General features: G+C 44.9%; 1 protein-coding gene across 2 annotated transcripts in view; it reads right to left on the reverse strand.

The window, feature by feature from the left end:
* The window catches only part of ESCO1 (establishment of sister chromatid cohesion N-acetyltransferase 1), a 160712-nt gene that overhangs the window by 75047 nt on the left and 65024 nt on the right, over window positions 1–20641 (reverse strand). Inside the window, exons 10-11 of one of the 2 annotated variants that reach the window (XM_069731172.1) lie at window positions 14264–14341; window positions 13446–13507 (exon numbers count right to left, since the gene is read on the reverse strand). The exons of the other annotated variant lie outside the window; for it this stretch is intronic. Of the exons in view, the coding sequence (XP_069587273.1) occupies window positions 14296–14341 (46 nt within the window). The 3' untranslated portion in view covers window positions 13446–13507; window positions 14264–14295. Of the gene's footprint in view, window positions 1–13445; window positions 13508–14263; window positions 14342–20641 lie in introns of those variants that run through there. 2 annotated transcript variants of the gene reach the window in all.

Raw genomic sequence — 20641 nt, forward strand, 5'->3', positions numbered from 1 at the left:
CAGACTCTAAGGCCGCTATTTGGTCATGAATTGCCATGGCAAACATCAGGACCACAAAATCATGATCTGAGGGCACCAATTGGGATAAAGAAGAAGCCCCCACACTCTGTTAACCATTTATTATGATGTCACTATTGACAGCAGCATCTAAGGGGTTAAACAGATTTAGAAGGTGCAAATGCTGATCGTGGCTGATACTGCAAGTTGTCAGCTATAGTGTACAGCCGACAGATGCTGGATTGTCACCTGTATGGGGAGGATATTCTCTTATATCTCAGCTCAGTTAAAAGACGTATTGGCGGTCATTAAGGGGTTAAGTACCCTTAGCGGCCGCCGTTAAAAGGCGTATCGGCGGTCGCTAAGGGGTTAAATTAGCTTTTGTCGTCATTTTCCACCACTTTGAAAAAAAAAAAAAAAAAAGCTATGCAGGTTTGGTATCTGTGTACTCGTACTGACCTGGAGAATCACATTGCATGGTCAGTTTTACCATATAATGGAAGGTCACTGGAGGGGATAACCCACATGGGATTGTGGCACCTAATTGAGTGTGAGTTTTATGGTTTAGGATTCCTAGTTAGTAAGTCAATTATTGTCTCAGCTTTCTATCCCATCAGGTGTTATGCTTGTGAGGTAATTCTGCTGGTTACTCAAGGGATCGGCCTTAACCTTAGTAACAGTGGCTCGTGATCCTTGATTGGCTGAGTCCTCTGACTGGACCTTGGTGCTGATTGGACGCTATTCTGGCAGCAGTGGACAAGTTATACGCCCTCAGGGGGTTTGGATCACCTCAGCAGCTGTTTAGCATCTGGAAGAGATACACCCACCCGCCCGCGCCTTTGTGTATTTTCAGTTCATCTTTTTATGTCATCTGGTTTTATTGGAGGGATAAATTAAACCATGTTTTGGGGTGTTTTTTTGAAAGTATTTTTAGTCAAGTCTGCAACTAAACTGAGGTGTTTAATTTAATAAAGAGTATTTTAAAGGATATATAGGTTACCCTCAATAAAGCCTTATGGCCATCTCATGCCAAAGCCTTGTCTGTAGTCTTTATTTCAGCTGATTAGAGTTATGTTCTAAAATGGGGTCTACAATCCCATGAACATGGTAAAGAAAAACAGTTGTGGAATTGCACTTTATTTTGGCAATTTCATTTCTAATTTTTTCCCGTTCTCTGGTTTACTGTTGTCAAATGAATGTTAATCAAAAGTATAACTCTTCCCGCTAAAAACAAGCCCTCTTATGGCCATATTATTAACACCTATAATATCACCTTTAATCAAAATTAAGCCAAGTGATAATTATTACTAACACCAAGAATGAACACCAGGCCATAACATATGAAAAAATACAAACTTTATTTTGAACATATCTAAAACCATATACCACACATACAATTATGGAGCAACCAAAATACAGAGACAACCGACAGGTATGACTGGAACAGTGGCAAAGAAATATATATATATATATATATATATATATATATATATATATATATATATATATATATATATATATATATATATATATATATATATATATATATATATATATATATATATATATATATATATATATATAGTAACCTTCCAATCAATCATATAGTGCGTATATATAGTGCGTATATACACACCCGCAAGAAAGAAGAAAAATAAAAATAAAAATCCTGCAGGTGTAGCCAGTAGTATCCCCAATGCAGCGGTCATAGATGACAATGGCCAAAGATTATTTAAATAGAATATAAGAAATATGTATGTATTAATGTTAAATATATTAAAAGACTAATAGGGAATAAATATATCTTAGTAACAAGTGCAATGTCACCGACAGCCGCAGCATCATGGACAACCACCGTGCAGTCACCAAAATGTTCACAGTACACCTGACTGGTGGCTTACATTTGGTAACTATGGTCCTTCCTCTATATGTACTGTGAACATTTTGGTGACTGCACGGTGGTTGTCCATGATGCTGCGGCTGTCGGTGACATTGCACTTGTTACTAAGATATATTTATTCCCTATTAGTCTTTTAATATATTTAACATTAATACATACATATTTCTTATATTCTATTTAAATAATCTTTGGCCATTGTCATCTATGACCGCTGCATTGGGGATACTACTGGCTACACCTGCAGGATTTTTATTTTTATTTTTATTCTTTCTTGCGGGTGTGTATATACGCACTATATGATTGATTGGAAGGTTACTCCTTTTATATATATATAGTTCTTTGCCACTGTTCCAGTCATACCTGTCGGTTGTCTCTGTATTTTGGTTGCTCCATAATTGTATGTGTGGTATATGGTTTTAGATATGTTCAAAATAAAGTTTGTATTTTTTCATATGTTATGGCCATATTAGCCAAATATTTAAAACTAGATGGTGGCCCGATTCTAACGCATCGGGTATTATAGAATATGCAGGTCCACGTAGTATATTGCACAGCCCACCTAGTATATTGCCCAGCCACGTAATATACAGCACAGAGCCACGTAGTATACAGCACAGCCACGTAGTATACTGCCCAGTCACGTAGTATATTGGCCAGTCACGTATTTAACAGGTTAAAAAATAAACATATACTGACCTTCCGAGGGCCCCTTGTAGTCTTGTCGTCTGTGTGCGGTGCACGCTGCAGCTTCCGGTCCCAGAGTTGGTATGAGCGCAGGACCTGTGATGATGTCGGGGTCACATGACTGTGACGTCATGGCAGGTACTTCTCGCATAGTATCCTTAGCACCGGAACCTGCCGCTTGCACTGCCGAGGACAGGGCGCAACGTCGGAGGGTGAGAATAACCTTTCTTTTTTATTATTCTTATTTGTAACATCTTTTTACTATTGATGCTGCATACGCAGCATCAATAGTAAAAAGTTGGTCACACAGGGTTAATAGCTGTGTAACCGGAGTGTGTTACACCATGCTTCGGTAACGCTGGCATTGACCCTGTGTGAGGGCTGACTGGATGACTGGAGGGGAGTATGGAGCAGGCACTGACTGCGGGGAGGAAAGAGCGGCCATATTGCTGCCGGACTGGCAGTCACTGATTCGTTGTGGCAATGGTCGTGGGCGTTTTGCCACGACCAATCAGCGACTTGGATTCCATGACAGACAGGGGCCGCGACCAATGAATATACGTGACAGAGGGACGGACAGAAAGACGGAAGTGACCCTTAGACAATTATATAGTAGATGTTATGGCTCTTTAAAGAAGGGGGGGGGGGGCAAAACACAATCACAATGTCAAGGGTTAATATGTAGCTTCCTAATAGAGACCCAGACTAGAAAGCAAAAACAACAAATGGACGAACATATATAAAATAGACTTCACATATGGCGCAAAAAGTATAATAAATTTGACAGCAAACAGGTGCAGAGGCAATGATGAATTGGGCCAGAATCTCTACTTAAAATAGCGAAAATGAAGCACAACAGAACAACAAATCAGTGACAATTTAAGAGGAGAAAAGAATACGTACTCTGGAGAATGGTACAATATAAGTGGCAATTCTATCCATAACAGTCAAACCAAAATTTGTTGTTTAAAATAAATTAATGAAAACGGTAAAAAAATATATATATATTGTGCAGTTTGTAGCCAGTGTATTTTTTAAATGCTCCTATTTAGCTACTGTTTGAGTCCTATGTATTCATGGGTCCTTTTGGATTGAGGACTTCAAGGTATGATAATTGTGTAATTTATGATTTGGTGAGTTTTTTATTTTTGTTTACCCATTTAGAAGCTAAGGTATGTATAGCAAAAATTGGTATATTAAAGCATTATTATAAATATTTGAAATATTAATACAATATAGACACAGAACAACAGGCACACCTGATGGCAAGTCACTGGTGGGCAGATATGTTACAATATAAAGAGGTGTTGCATGTATATCTCACTTTGCCGCCCTTATAAAATAGATTTTCCTCCTACTGATGATTCTAGAGTCCCATTTTATTGCACCCATAAAGTATGATGCCAACCAAAGTGCCATACAAACACTGTATGAAACCCACACATTGAATTCCTCCACATGCACAGTATGACGACCCAACTGCATCCCACCTCAACTCCCACAGCAAAGTATGGTGACCCCCCAACTGTGAACACCACATAACCCTCCATGCAATAAAACGGGCCACTAACCTCTCAAACAGCCCTCCACAAAGTATGATGGACCCTACACAAACCTTCATACTGTATACTTGCTTGTATAGTGTACAGACACACTTTTCTATAGAGGGCACACATCATAGTCATCCATATAGTTTAATGCACCCCATAGCCCTCCATATACAGTGGCATGTAAACATTTGGGCACCCCTGGTGAAAATTACTGTTATTGAGAAGAATTAAGCAAGTTGAAGATGAAATCATCTGTAAAAGGCCTAAAGTTAAAGATGACACATTGCCTTTTTTTAGGTAAATAAAAATATATATTATTATCTTCTACATGTTAAAACATATAAAAAGTTAAATTTGGCCTATGCAAAAGTTTAGGCACCCTTGGAGATGTGTGCTCAGATAATTTGACCAAGGCTTCAGACATTAAATTAGCCTGATTGGGTTATGGCTTGTTCACTATCATCGTCCTTCCCTGGCTTCAATGAATTACTTTGATAGAAGGATTTGAGTACTTTTCAGGGCTGATGGGCAATTAGAATAAATCGGTCCTACTTTCTTTTTTCCCAGTCCCAACATACAATATTTGACAGTCCCTATCCAGGTAGCTGACAAATTTGAGCACCTTGATTTCTAAAGATACAGCGCAGCACTTCACCTTGAATAAAGATCTCCTTTTCACAGACACTAAATAGCAGTTTACATAAGACACCATTGGTCTTCGATTTGAGACGTGACAATCTATTCAAAAATGTTTCTATCTGCTTCATTCTTCCCCAGATATATTTTCTAAAAGACATTTGGAGTATGTGAAAGTCTGATATGCTCTTTATACTGGAAGGAACAAGTACTCAGGTTTGGGTTAGATTTCTACCTTGGAGGCAACAAAGCACATGTGAGGTTGCACAATTAGTATGTGTACATTGGTGGACTGATAAATACAGCAGTAATGTGATAACGTCGTTGGTGTGCGTGTTAATGGGACCTTATATAACAGCTTACCCATTTTTCTATAGAGATATGACCCACCCATCGAGTATTGCTACCGATGAAAACTTTGGCCAGGGTGAAGGGAATGGCTCAGATGTTAACTAAAACTGATGATGCTATGATCTTGACTGGCCACATCTGCTTTCTTTACCTGGAGTAATTCTGAGCAAAACTACACTGCTCCAAATTATTATGCAAATGATATTTTTCTCGGATTTTCCTAAATGGTCGGTGCAAATGACAGTCAGTCTAATAAAAGTCATCACCTCCCAATGATAACAGTATAATCTCCAAAATGAATAAAAACTCAAAGTGTACTCTTCCAAATTATTAGGCACAGTAGAATTTCTATAAATTTGATGTTTTAAAGAACTGAAAATGCTCATTTGTGGAATTTACAGCATTGGGAGGTCACATTCACTGAACAAAGCAGCTATTTAACTCCAAAACCTCCTAACAGGCCAAGTTACATGTTAACATAGGAACCCTTCTTTGATATCACCTTCACAATTCTTGCATCCATTGAACTTGTGAGTTTTTAGAGAGTTTCTGCTTGTATTTCTTTGCATGAAGTCAGAATAGCCTCCCATAGCCGCTGTTTTGATCTGAACTGCCTCCCACCCTCATAGATCTTTTGCTTGATGATACTCCAAAGGTTCTCTGTACGGTTGAGGTCAGGTGAAGATGGTGGCCACACCATGAGTTTATCTCCTTTTATGCCCATAGCAGCCAATGACTCAGAGGTTTCTTTGTAGCATGAGATGGTGCATTGTCATGAATGAAGATGATTTTGCTCCTGAAGGCACGTTTCTGCTTTTTAGACCATGGAAGTTGTCATTCAGAAACTCTAAATACTTTGCAGAGGTTATTTTCACACCTTCAGGAACCTTAAAGCGTCCTACCAGCTGTTTCTCCAGGCCCTGTCACACATAGCGACGCTTAAGCGATCCCGACAACGATACGACCTGTCCGGGATCGTTGCTGCGTCGCTATGAGATCGCTGGTGAGATGTCAAACAGTACGATCTTCCCAACGACGCAGCAGCGATGCGGTGACCTGTAGCGACCTGTACAACGATGTCGTTGGTCGTTGTGACCCTGTCACATGGCTATTATAACGATACAGACCTCGATGAGGGACGTCTTGTGTGACGTTGTAGTCACACAGGCGTGCCTTTGCGTTGACTTTTCCGTCCCCATTCAGTTACGATTGGTGGTCGCTACTGCGTTCTGATTGGTCGGCGGCCTTGCCATATGAGGCGACACGATAGCTCTTCCATCCTTTGTTCCTGAGCGCGTGGTGGATTGCAGATCGTTGTAGAGTTCTCCGGCCTGCGACTTCTATTCGTTTCTATTCTTCAACGGTTCTTCGGATATCTATACTTTGTGCACGGTAGGTATCGTTTGGGGTCTCAAATGCGTTTCCCTTCCCTTTTCATTCCCTTAGGGCACCTATTAATCTGCTATCTTTGCTCTGGAAGGAGGGAGGGAGTGCTTTGTTGGTATCTGTGTACATATACTTTTGCACATGGAGCCATTTTAGGTAGTCTCGTGGGCACAGAGTGACCGCAGACAGGGTTACTAGGCCTTATTTTTTAAATAATAAATTTGGCTCTATGCCGGTTCCATTTGCATGGCAGGGGTACACAGGCAGCATTGGTGTGGTCAGTGGAGGACTATTGGAAGTAGGGACTGCAGACTGGCAGAGATTATTAGCAGTCCAGGCACATTGTTCTCTATTTTACATTCACAGTAGTGTGGCTCATACATAACTCTTTTAAAAATGTTGTTTAAAATTTTCCATATATGCTCACTGTATGCTATTCTTTCTTTCAGATGTCTTTCAATACCGAGGAATTTGTACGGGAATTAATTGAGATGTATCGATCCCTGCCCTGCCTTTGGCAGATTAAATCCGCTGACTACAGCAACAGAAATAAGAAGAGGGAGGCATTTGCCAAACTTGTTGCTCTTTTTAAGCAGCATAACCCCAGCGAGAAGGTGGATGAGAGTGTTGTCCGGAAAAAGATCCAGGGTCTACGCACAGTTTATAAAAAGGAGCTCAACAAGGTGGTGAAGTCAAAGAAGTCTGGTGCCGCCACAGACGAGGTTTATGTGCCATCATTATGGTACTTTGACTTGCTTGGCTTCACCCGTGACCAGGAGCTCCCGCGCACAATGGCATCTTCAATGCGGCAGACCCTGGATGAAGACCCTGTGATCCCGACTGACACCCCTGTTGGAGATGTAAGTACCTTCTTTGCTTGCTTCCCTGTAAAAAGCTTTAAAACTTGGTCTCTCATGCCATAGTAGAGTAGAAAATAGTAACTAAGTTTTTCCCTCTTTTATTATGCTGCATTTTCTCCAAGTTATCCCTTCCACTTCAGATAAGTACAATCCTTTACTTTTTTGCCCCACTCAGTGCTCATACCATTGAATGAAAAAATCCTATCCTGTACTACTAGTTCCTCCCCTTAATTCTTAATTTTCTGTTCCTGCAGCAAGATCGGCATGATGATCTGTCCACCCCGACCAGTGACGACCTGCTGGGAGATGAACCGAGCCGGGCGGAGGCTACTGAGGGGTCTAGTGAAGACCCTGCACCCTCAACCGCCAACTCAGCTTATGTACCACGGCGGATTAACAATGGTCGTAGAAGAAAGGACACCGTGTCGCCATCAACAGAGTTGGTCACTTTGGCAAAGCAAATGTTAAGCCAGCAGAGCAACAGTACCGTGGACACCTTTGCCAACTTTGCCGCTGATCGGCTAGGGAAGCTGCAAGACACACAAAGGATCCACGCCGAGAGGGTGATTTTTGAAACTTTAAGCAAAGCGGCAGCGGGTCAGCTGGATGAAAGGTCAAGTGTGCACAGTTTGATGGACCGTGATCCTTGTTCATGGCAGCCAATGAATGAAACGCCTGAGGCAATGCGTGGCACACCAGCACACCGTCAATTTAGATCTCATCCAAACATGCCGCTTGCCCCTTCACCACAATATCCCAGGTTTTCCCATTCTTTCCTTGGGCAATTATCTCCGCCCAGCCAAGGATTTTTGAATGGTGAAAACCATTATGAAGAACTATAGTTCCATTTAATATTTCGGGTTATAAGTATAATTGTTGTATAGTTAAGTTATTTTATATTAAAGAGTTAAATTAAAATGTTAATTTATGTTAAAAATTGTTATAAATAAAATTGTTTTGATGATTCAAACTTGCAGCCTGCTTTATTGAATTCAGCATATAGTTATTTGCAGGTCTAGTAGGCGGGGTAATGGGCTGGGTGCATGTATACAGATGCATACATATAATGAGTGTGAGTGATGAAACATGTTTGTTGTTTTTAACAAAGCGTACACATCAGGGGATATAAACTAATTTTGTTTTATAAACAATATAAAGATAACAACAACCTAATAAACTTACATAGTACAAAACCATCAAAAATTAATGGCTGCTGCTCTGCTGTTGTGCAGCCACAAAACGAGCCAGCATCACTCCGTGCTGTTTGACTTGCTCAGCCAGTGTCCCCTGTGTCGCCATCATCCTCCTGTGTGATGCCTGGAGGTCCTCTAATGTTGGGATTTCTATGGAGGGAATGGTAAAACTTAGTTTGTACATGCATCTAACTATCATGTACGTGTTTGTTATTTAACACTTACGGTTTCCGGGTAAATCGGGTGATGAAGAACTAAGGGGCCACCCGGATCCTCTGGCATCACCGCCTAGGGAAAGATACAACACTTCATAGTACACAACGGTCCTATCCTTTACGAGCTGTATGGACCTATTTTTTAAGTGCAAGAATTACCAGGGGACAAGGCTTCACCCATGTCACGGAGTGATGCTGGCGACCCTGTTGGTGACGAGCCTGTCGTTGACTCCTGCTGGGGCTCCGGGTCTGCTGTTGCTGGAGAAAAAAAAAATTACTACATTATTTACATACCTGAGGTGCTGCACTGTAATTACTGTTGTAACAAATGTGCCGCCATATACTGGGCCGTATTTTGGGTCATATGATCAGGGGCCTCATTGTATGCAGGACTGTGCAGTGCCGGGTGTGCACGAGGAGCACAGAGCGTAGCCGGGTGTGTCCGAGGCGTGCGGAGCCGAGCCAGGTGTGTACGAGGCGTGCGGAGCAGAGCCGGGTGTGTACGAGGCGTGCGGAGCCGAGCCGGGTGTGTACGAGGCGTGCGGAGCCGAGCCGGGTGTGTACGAGGCGTGCGGAGCCGAGCCTGGTGTGTACGAGGCGTGCGGAGCCGAGCCTGGTGTGTACGAGGCGTGCGGAGCCGAGCCTGGTGTGTACGAGGCGTGCGGAGCCGAGCCGGGTGTGTACGAGGCGTGCGGAGCCGAGCCGGGTGTGTACGAGGCGTGCGGAGCCGAGCCTGGTTTGTGCGGAGCGTACCAGCATGTGTGCAGAGCCACATGCGTGTGTATGTACGGAGCATAGCATTATGTGCTGCCAATATACAAGATGGAGCACTGTGAGGTGTATACGTATATGTGTGTATACATGCCCCTCATTTTACAACGGTGTGTCTGACGTTGGGTGCAAGCCACCCAAAAACTGTTGGATCTGCCATGAATGTGCTGACAGTCTCTGCATACTCATCAACTGGGGAGGCAGCACGAAAAGTGCCGAGGGCAGCAGAAACACTAAAAACGGTCGTGGCCATATACTATGCTAACCTATCTTAACAACACTCACCACGATGTGGAAGGCTCTGTGACCGGATGCTGGCTAGGCGCTCACTGGACCTGTACTGCAGATCCGCCAGCTTCTTCCGGATCTGGGTACTGGAGCGCTGCACTCCAAATCTCTGGGCTAGGCCCCGACTGATCCTCCGCAGCACAGCCTGCTTATGGAGGACGGGATGTTCTTGGTGATTATGACACCCATAATCACGGGCATCTACCTCAGTTACTAGGTAACGCACTTCTGCGTCACCCCAAGGTGTTGCACGTCGCCTGGCCGCCATTTTGCCGCCACTAGTTAAAAGCAAGGCCGCAGCACTGTCCTTTAACCCGCCCACAACGCATCAGCGCCGTAAACCACGCCCACGACGCATCAACGTCACCGCGGTTATCAGAGGACGCTACTGCGTTCGCGAAGGAAGCGGCCTATATTGTAATCTCCAGGTCACACCGAAGACGCTACTGCGTTCTAAATGTTACGCATTATCAATACAGCGTCTCCGGTTGCACTGGAAGACTGGAGTGTTGGTGGTTTCATGTATGGATATGTATTAATGTTTAGATAGGTATTTATATTTGTATGTCTGTGAGTATGTATGTGTATATGTAGGTATCTGTGTAGATTTCAATGTTGATGTATATGGATGTATCTGTATACATAGGAATACACGTATGTATATACGGGCCCTTACTGCAGAAAGAATGAGAAACAAAGCTTTTGCAAAGTAAAACACACAGTTTATTAGACAAATCAGTACAATAAGTAAAACAGTGTATAAATGTCAGTAGTAGCCCACTATAAGTTCTGATGCTGCCAAGTAACAGCACCAGGACCGTTAAAATATTGGCAGTAGTTGTCTCGGCAGGTCTTCGCATCGTGGGTGTTTCTGCCAGGTAACAATGGTTGAAGGCCTGCAATTGCGGGATCATTTGCGCGCCATTCACCGAGCTGCACTTCCCCATTTACTAGGCCCACAGAGTCCATGAAGCCAGGTGGACTGTACGCCAAAGCATCGCGACGGCGAAGGAAGTTGTGAAGCACACAACAAGCCAAAACAACGGAGTCTATCGATTCAAGCTTCATGTTAATAGGCGTGTGGAAAACTCTGAAGCGATTAGCCATGATACCGAATGCATTTTCTACAACCCGACGTGCCCTTGACAAGCGGTAATTGAAAATTCTTCTTTCCTCTGTTAGACTTTTTTGGGGGAACGGTTTGATAAGATTGGGATGAAGCGGGGAGGCCTCATCACCGACAAAAACAAAATTAAGGTTGCCTCTAGTCTCAGAGTTGGGAGGCAAGTGAAGGTCACAGTTGTTCAAACGCTCTCCAAAGAGTGTGTGCTCTAAAACGCCACCATCGGAAACCCTTCCGTTCATGCCAACATCTGCATTTATAAATTCATAATTCGCGTTAACAAGGGCCATCAGGATGATGCTGAAATAGCCCTTATAATTAAAGAAGTAGGATCCGCTGTTCGGTGGTTGAGTGATCCGGACATGTTTCCTGTCCAAAGCCCCACCACAGTTTGGGAACTGCCAAAGCTGCTCAAAATCGGAGGCAATCTTTTTCCATTCCTCCTCCGTGTTGGGAAACTGCATGTAGCTACGTAGACTGTGGAAAATCGCATCACATGTCTCTGGAATTAGAACGCTGAGCAGGGTCCTTGAAATGGCTGAAGAAAAATGCAAGTCTTGTAGCGAGCGCCCGGTGGCCAGGAATCGCAGCTTGACTGCCAATCTTTCATCGGCCGGGATGGCAGCACGCATCACTGTAATCCTTCCGTTGAATCAGAGGAGTAATTCTTTCCAGTAAATGTTTGAAGGATTCCTCAGACATCCGCAGATAGTTGCGGAAATCATGAGGATTCTTATCCTGAAGCTTTCTTAGAAGTTGCATGTGGGACAAATCAGACCTCTTCTGCAGCCATTCTCTGGTCCACATGCGACGCTTTCGTTTGGAACGCCTCTCTTGCATCCGGGCCTCATCTTGCCGCCGAGCTTCCTCAACCAGCAATGCAGCAAACACAACAGCACACTGCACATTGTTCATGATGCTGCAAACTGAAACACATAAAAGAAAAAGATGAGAAAGTTAATAAAGAAAAAAAAAAAAAAACTCCATTCCGTTACCATGCATGACAGAAAACATGCTGTATGGGTGTGCAAGCACAAGACCCCCTAAAATAGCAGCCCGTGTAAAAGTATATGTACACAGATAGCAGCCAAGCCCTCACTCCATCCCTCCACAGCAATGATAGCAGGAAATTATTTTTAGGTGCCCTATAAAAAAATTTAGGGACAATGAAAACGCACTTGCGACCCCAAACAATACCTACCGTCCACAATGTATAGTTGTCAGAAGAATCCTTGCAGAACAGATTATCGAAATGGAAGAGGAGTCGCAGGCCGGAGAACTCTACAACGATCTGCAATCCACCACGCGCTCAGGAACAAAGGACAGAAGGGCTATTATTTGTCGCCTCATAGGCATGGCCGCAAACCAATCAGAACGCAGTAGCGACCACCAATCGGAACAGAATGGGCGCGGAAAAGGCAACGCAAATGCACGCCTATATGTCGGTGTCTGAGTCGTCAATGAGGTCATTGGTAAGGTGTCAAACAAAGCGATGTGTGTTCCCCAGCGGGACCTCAACGATCAAAAAATGGTCCAGGCCATTCCGACACGACCAGCGATCTCACAGCAGGGGCCTGATCGCTGCTACGTGTCACACATAGCGAGATCGCTACGGAGATCGCTGTTGCGTCACAAAACTTGTGACTCAGCAGCGATCTCGCTATGTGAGATGGGGCCTTCCGTGATTCTGGCCCAAAATGTGACTCCTCCACCTCCTTGCTGACGTCGCAGCCTTGTTGGGACATGGTGGCAATCCACCAACCATCCACTACTCCATCCATCTGGACCATCCAGGGTTGCTTGACACTCATCAGTAAACAAGACTATTTGGAAATTAGTGCTCATGCATGTCTGGGCCCACTTTAACCATTTCGCTTGTGAACACTGTTTAAGGGTGGCTGAATATTAGGTTTATGCACCACAGCAAGCCTTTGAAGAATCCTACACCTTGAGGTTCGAGGGACTCCAGAGGCACCAGCAGCTTCAAATAACTGTTTGCTGCTTTGTAATGGTATTTTGGCAGCTGCTCTCTTAATCCCATGAATTTGTCTGGCAGAAACCTTCCTCATTATGCCTTTATCTGCATGAACTCTGTCTGTGCTCTGTTTCAGTCACAAATCTCTTCACAGTATGATGACCACTCAAGTTTTCTTGGAATATCTAATGTTTTTATAGCTTGTCCAAGGCATTGCACTATTTAATGCTTAGCAGCAGAGAGATCCGTTTTAGTTCCCATATTACATGAAACCTGTGGCCTGCTTAATAATCTGGAACATAATTTGTAAGTTGTTTTCCTTTAATTAGAATCGCCTGGAAAACTAATTATCACATGTGTTGAAGATTGATTTCAGTGATCCATTGAGCCCTGAGACACAATACCATCCATGAGTTTATTTGAAAAACAAAACAGTTAAATCTTTATGACACTTAAATCCAATTTGCATAATAATTTGGAACACAGTGTAGATATTACATTTATATTCAGCTTTGTTTTCCTTTTTGAAATTTGTCATGGGGTACCTAAAAATGCTTTGTACAGCTGATATACGCGACCTATAAGACAAGGATTTGAAGAAGGTGGTGAGTTGACATTGTTACTCAGTATTAAGAGCTATAGCCTTTCTAGTTCAAAGATCCTGAATTATTATATGCCTGCCCACTCACACAAATGATGACCTTTGCATATGATTTGTCTTTGGTAGCAAGCAGTTTTTTGCATTTTTCTACTAATTGTGATCCTGCGCTATGGTACAACTTTTTTGGCCAGATTCAATTGTTCCTTTATGAGTATTTTCACTTTCCTTATTACCCCCAATTGTGTATTTTAGGGATTATGAACAGAGTACAGAGGCGTAGCTAGAGCTTTTGCCGCCCGGGGCTGATCCCGAGTTTGGCGCCCCCCCCCCAGCTCAATACACACAAAGGTTACCAAAAATGGTTTTCCTGTTTTGTAGAACTTAAACTGGGCCTAATGGTGTCACCCCCACATGCCACACCTGTGACTTAATACCACCACACCATGACCAGGCCACATAGTGACCGAATAATACTACATACAAGGGACAAATACCACCGCACCATTTCCAGACCACATATTACCACCACATAGTGACTGAATACTACAATACTGATCAGTAATAAAAAAAAAACCACAATACTATCACCATAAGTGCCAGTATTCACAGGAGATCTGTACTTAGTATGCAGTGTCTGTGTAGAGGTAATACAGAGATCACTGGTGACATTATACACAGGACCTCTATATAGTATACAGTGTATAGTGTCAGTGTATAGGTAACACTGACTCACCAGTGACGTCTCTAGGTGAAGTCCTTCATCTTTCATCCAGCACAGACCGCCATCATTCCTTCCAGCCAGGACTCGTTTCTGCAGGAAATAACACAGTTATCTCGAGCTCCGCTTGCAGAACACATTACTTAATTTTTCACAACTTCTACATTACACCACATGAAGAAAAAAAGGTGATATAGTGTCACTCTGCACAGTAACAGGACCGCCCCCCCATTTAAAACAGTATACTCAAAAAATAAAATAAATACATCACTGCAGTAATAATATCCCTTAATTATCCCCTATGGTAATAATATTCCCCACCCTGGCCCCGTTTATCTCATTCCTGGCTCCAGCCATATGTTGTCGTATCCTGCCCTCATGAGTATCCATTCTACCCCATATGATCTCCCCATCCTGCCCCACCAGCCTCCATCGTATCCGTCCTGCCCCATGATCCAATCCTGCCCCGTGTCTCCAATCATGCCCCGTATCTACATTCTGCCCATGCCTCAAGTCCTGCCCCCAGTGTGTCCAGCATATTACCCCCATGTTGTCCAGCAATCTGCCTCAGTGTGTCCAGCATATTACCCCCATGTTGTCCAGCAATCTGCCCCAGTGTGTCCAGCATATTACCCCCAGTGTGTCCAGCAATCTGCCCCAGTATGTCCAGCATATTACCCCCAGTGTGTCCAGCAATCTGCCCTCAGTGTGTCCAGCAATCTGCCCCAGTGTCCAGCCTTTCCCCAGTGTGTCCAGCAGTCTGCCCCAGTGTGTCCAGCATTGCCCCAGTGTGTCCAGTATATTACCCCCAGTGTGTCCAGCAATCTGCCCCAGTGTCCAGCATTGCCCCAGTGTGTCCAGAAGTCTGCCCCAGGGTCTCCAGCATTGCCTCAATGTGTCCAGAAATCTGCCCCAGGGTCTCCAGTATTGCCCCAGTGTGTCCAGCAATCTGCCCCAGGGTCTCCAGTATTGCCCCAGTGTGTCCAGCAATCTGCCCCATGGTCTCCTGTATTGCCCCAGTGTGTCCAGCATTCTGCCCCATGGTCTCCAGTATTGCCCCGGTGTGTCCAGAAATCTGCCCCAGGGTCTCCAGTATTGCCCCAGTGTGTCCAGCAATCTGCCCCAAGGTCTCCTGTATTGCCCCAGTGTGTCCAGCATTCTGCCCCATGGTCTCCAGTATTGCCCCGGTGTGTCCAGCAATCTGCCCCATGGTCTCCAGTATTGCCCCAGTATGTCCAGAAGTCTGCCCCAGGGTCTCCAGCATTGCCTCAATGTGTCCTGAAATCTGCCCCATGGTCTCCAGTATTCAGTGTGTCCAGCATTCTGCCCCATAGTCTCCTGTACTGCCCCAGTGTGTCCAGCATTCTGCCCCATGGTCTCCAGTATTGCCCCAGTGTGTCCAGCAATCTGCCCCATGGTCTCCTGTATTGCCCCAGTGTGTCCAGCATTCTGCCCCATGGTCTCCAGTATTGCCCCGGTGTGTCCAGCAATCTGCCCCATGGTCTCCAGTATTGCCCCAGTATGTCCAGCATTCTGCCCCATGGTCTCCAGTATTGCCCCAGTGTGTCCAGCATTCTGCCCCATGGTCTCCAGTATTGCCCCAGTGTGTCCAGCATTCTGCCCCATGGTCTCCAGTATTGCCCCAGTGTGTCCAGCATTCTGCCCCATGGTCTCCAGTATTGCCCCAGTGTGACCAGCAATCTGCCCCATAGTCTCCTGTATTGCCCCAGTGTGTCCAGCAATCTGCCCCATGGTCTCCTGTATTGCCCCAGTGTGTCCAGCAATCTGCCCCATGGTCTCCTGTATTGCCCCAGTGTGTCCAGCAATCTGCCCCATAGTCTCCTGTATTGCCCCAGTGTGTCCAGCAATCTGCCCCATGGTCTCCTGTATTGCCCCAGTGTGTCCAGCATTCTGCCCCATGGTCTCCAGTACTGCCCCAGTGTGTCCAGCAATCTGCCCCATGGTCTCCAGTATTGCCCCAGTGTGTCCAGCATTGCCCCAGCCCCAGACAGTCAGACATAAAGAAAAAAAAAAAAAAAAGTACAATCCTCACCTCTCCCGTTCCCAGCGCAGGTCCGGTGCAGTCAGCGTCTCTCCGGCTCTGCGACGCTCAGGACAGAGAGGCAGAGCGGCGCGCACAGTAGTGACGTCATCGCGCCCTCTGCTCTGAGACGTCGCAGAGTCAGAGGACGCTGCAGCTGCCGGCGCCGCAGGAACCAGGAGAGGTGAGTATAGAGCGGGGGGCGGGGGCGGGGGCGGGACCCGGGGGTGGGGGGAGCTGGCCCTGGTCGTGGCGGCGGACGGCGCCGCCCGAAGATTTAAAGGGGCGTCTTTTTTTTTTTTTTTTTTTTCATCTTCTTCTCCTGCAGCGCCGGCCGCCCCCAGCATTGTGCCGCCCGGGGCGGACCGCCCCCCCCGCACCCCCCTTCCTACGCCACTGACAGAGTAGCAATAGGTTCTTATGATGTTTTCTTTAGGCTTCCGCTTTTCCAACAAGGAAAGTGGTCAGGGAAATTCTCTCCCGCTCACTCTCTTTTTACAATTGATGCTGCCTATGCAGCATCAAGAGTAAAAAGATATAATGTAAAAAAAAAAAAAATCATGATTCTTACCTTCCGGCGTCCCCCGCAGCCTTCCCGATGCTGCTGGCAGCTCCCGCTCCCAGTAATGCATTGCAAAATGACCCGATGACATAGTGGTCTCGCGAGATCGCCAAGTCATCACAGGTAATTGTCTCGCAAGGCATTACTGGGAACGGGAGCTGCCAGCAGCATCGCGAGCATCGGGAAGGCTACGGGGGACGCCAGAAGGTAAGAATATCACGATTTTTTTTTTAATTATTTTTAATCTGGGTTGTGTTGTGTATGCATTTTCGCAGCGGAAATACGTGGCGAAGACGCATACACAACGTGTGCACATAGCATCGACAGATCCGTAAAAAAAACACGGACCCAGTGCATGTTTTTTACAGTCTGCACAGGATCCGTCTTTTCAACATTTTGACATTGTAAAAAACGGAAGTGTGAAAGAGGCCTAAGACATATGCACTTTTATACTGCACAGTAAAGACTTTCTGTATTGGACGGAATGTCTCCACAACACAGAGGTCTTTTGTTAATTTTTTGTTGCCAATAAATGTGAATAGTAAGATGTCTGAGTAATTTAAAGGTCAAATCATCTGTGGGATGTGCAGGAAATAAAATCTAAACCATGGAAGCACGACCTGTTAAATTACAGGATCTTCTATGGCTTCCATTTTGGCACCAGATAATACAAGCAGGCTTTGCTCAGATTTTTGTCCCAAATAAAATTTCTATGCTGCGGATACATTTAAGAAAAAAAACTTCACATCCAGTGATGAGCGAACGTGCTGGGATAAGATGTTATCTGAGCGTCCGTGGGTGCTAACCAAGTGACTTCGTCATGCTCGAATAACATGTTCCATTCCTCGAGCATACATATCTCGTGGCTGTTTGACAGCTGCAACATGCCGGGATTGCCTATTTGTTAAGTAATCCTTGCATGTGTTGCGGCTGTGAGAGCACGCTGAAGTCACTTGGTTAGCTCCTGAGCATGGTCTGATAACGCCTTATCCCAGTACGTTTGCTCATCACATGTAATAAATCCTATAGAGAAGTTTACTATAACTTGCAGTCGCCGCTTGCTATTGGGTCCAGTGAGCAGGCGCTGCTGGGTATAAAAAAAAAAAAAGGAATGAGAACACATCCACACTAACATTGTGTATGCACCCATTCAGCTCATGCAGTGTTGGTGCAGATATACAGGGCTTAGGATTCAATTCAGGCAGCGCTTAAGGTACCGTCACATTTAGCGATGCTGCAGCGATATAGACAACGATGCTGATCGCTGCAGCGTCACTGTTTAGGTCGTTGTGTGGTTGCTGGAGAGCTGTCACACAGACAGCTCTCCAGTGACCAACGATGCCGAGGTCCCCGGGTAAACATCGGGTTACTAAGCGCAGGGCCACGCTTAGTAACCCGATGTTTACCCTGGTTACCATTGTAAAAGTTAAAAAAAAAAAAAAAAAAACAGTACATACTTACATTCCGGTGTCTGTCACGTCCCCCGGCGTCAGCTTCCCTGCACTGTGTCAGCGCCGGCCGGCCGTAAAGCAGAGCACAAGCGGAGCATAAGCAAGCGGAAAATCCCATTTTAATTAGAAACGTGTCCACCGCCAGGGGATTCTCCCTGGGATTTAGAGAGCAAAAATCTTTTACTTTTCTGTTGCTTCTGGTGGCGACCAGATCCACCACTGACTGACCCCATCTGTGGACGATAAGATTCAAAATGTCCTCGTTGAGAGACCACTCTCCTTGCTTTAATACATTTCGGCTGAGGAAATCTGCTGTCACATTCTCTTTTCCTTTGATGTGGAGAGCTGTCAATGATTGAAAATTGAGCTCTGCCACCTGGAACAAGCGATCCGTGATCTGCATTAATCTCGGAACATGTTCCCCCTTGCCGGTTTATATAAGCGACTGCAACTCTGTTGTCCGACAGAATTCTGACGTGCTGGCCCTGCAGATATATGAGGAATTTTTTAACAGCCAATTCAACCGCCAACAACTCCCTTTGATTGGATGAGAATGTTGTGAAGGGTTCCCATTGCCCCTGGACCACCATGTCCCCCATATAGGCTCCCCACCCCGAAGAGCTGGCATCTGTGGTTATCACCTGGGTGACATCTACTATCCAGGGAACCCCTGCTGATAAATTTTGTTTATCTAACCACCACCTAAGGGAATCTAATGTTATTGACCCCAACGTTAATTTCCCATTTAACGCGCCTCCCAAGGCTCTGTCATGGAACAAGACTTCTTTTTGTAGGGATCTGGTGTGGAACTGAGCCCACTTAACTGCTGGAATGCAAGATGTGAGTGACCCAAGTAGGGACATTGCTTGCCGAAGTGTCATGGAGGGTGTATTAATTGCTTTTAATACATAATTCTGAATCAGTTCTATTTTTTCTATAGGGAGAAGACACTTGTGTTACTGAATTCAACATTAATCCCAGGAATTTTTGAATATTTAGGGGCTGTAACTTAGATTTTTCGAAGTTTATGATCCAACCCCGATGTTCTAGTTTAACTTTAGTAATCTCCCATTGTGACAGACAGTGATTTACCGAATTTCCTACAATGAGGAAATCATCCAAGTAGGGGATTATAAGGATATTTGATTCCCTTAAAATGTGCCATGACTTCAGCGATTATTTTAGTGAACACTCTAGGAGCAGAAGTTATACCGAAAGGGAGTGCCCTGAACTGAAAATGTTGAACCTTTCCCTCCATTAGCACTGCTACCCTCAGGTATTGTTGGAAATCTACATGAACGGGTACATGATAGTAGGCATCTTTCAAATCCACTACTACCATAAAACAGTTGTTGAAAAGCATTTTTATTGTCGAATTGATGGACTCCATTTTGAAAGTATGTTTGATCAAAAATTTATTGAGACCCTTAAGATTTATAATAGTCCTAACAGTCTTATCCGGTTTTTGGATTAGGAATAGGGGAGAGTAAAACCCTTTCCCTGCCTGAGAATACGGCACTTCTACCAGAACATTTTTTAGAGCAAAAAGTCCTCACTTCCTCTTCTAAGGCAAATTGTTCAGTGGGAGATGAGCGCCAGGGTGTTAACTGGAATTTGTCCCGTGGAGTATGAACAAATTCAAGTTTGAGACCATGGGAAACTGTCTTTTATCCAAACGCTGTTTGTGGTTCTCGACCATTCTGCCGAGAAATGCAACAGTCTCCCTCCCACCGGAATTGCTAGTCATTGATCCTATTTTTTGCTTTCTGTCAGGTTACGGCGAAACATGAGACCTGTACCTTGTTTTCGCTTACCCCATCTGGATCGATCTCTACCCAGTGAGAAGGCGCGCTTCCCTCCCCGATTGAACCTTCTCTTGTTGAAGGGACGACGATATGAATTGAATAAATTGGGACATTTTTTCTTGTCATCTCCCGCTCTCTCCAGGAGTTCATCCAGGTTAGGCCCAAATAAATATTCGCCTTTACAAGGGATAGCGCAGAGCTTTGCTTTCGCTTGCATATCCCCTGGCTAGCATTTCAACCATAGGGCTCTCCTTGCAGCATTAGAAAGTCCTGCTGCTCTAGCTGCCAACTTAACGGAGTCAATTGAAGCGTCCGATAAAAAAGCCGCCCCCTCCTGGATTACTGGTAATGCTGTGAGTATAGAGTCTCTAGAGGCCCCCTGTCTTAATTGGGTCTCTAACTGGTCCAGCCAACCATCATCGACCTTGCCGTGCAAGTTGACGCCACCGCAGGTCTTAAGGAGCTGGCTGCCATTTCCCAGGTCCCCTTTAGGAAGGGGATCTTTCCTATCCAGGGGTTTTTTAACCCCTTCCC

Source organism: Ranitomeya imitator, chromosome 6 (assembly GCF_032444005.1).
Source record: "Ranitomeya imitator isolate aRanImi1 chromosome 6, aRanImi1.pri, whole genome shotgun sequence".
Taxonomy (NCBI): Eukaryota; Metazoa; Chordata; class Amphibia; order Anura; family Dendrobatidae; genus Ranitomeya; species Ranitomeya imitator.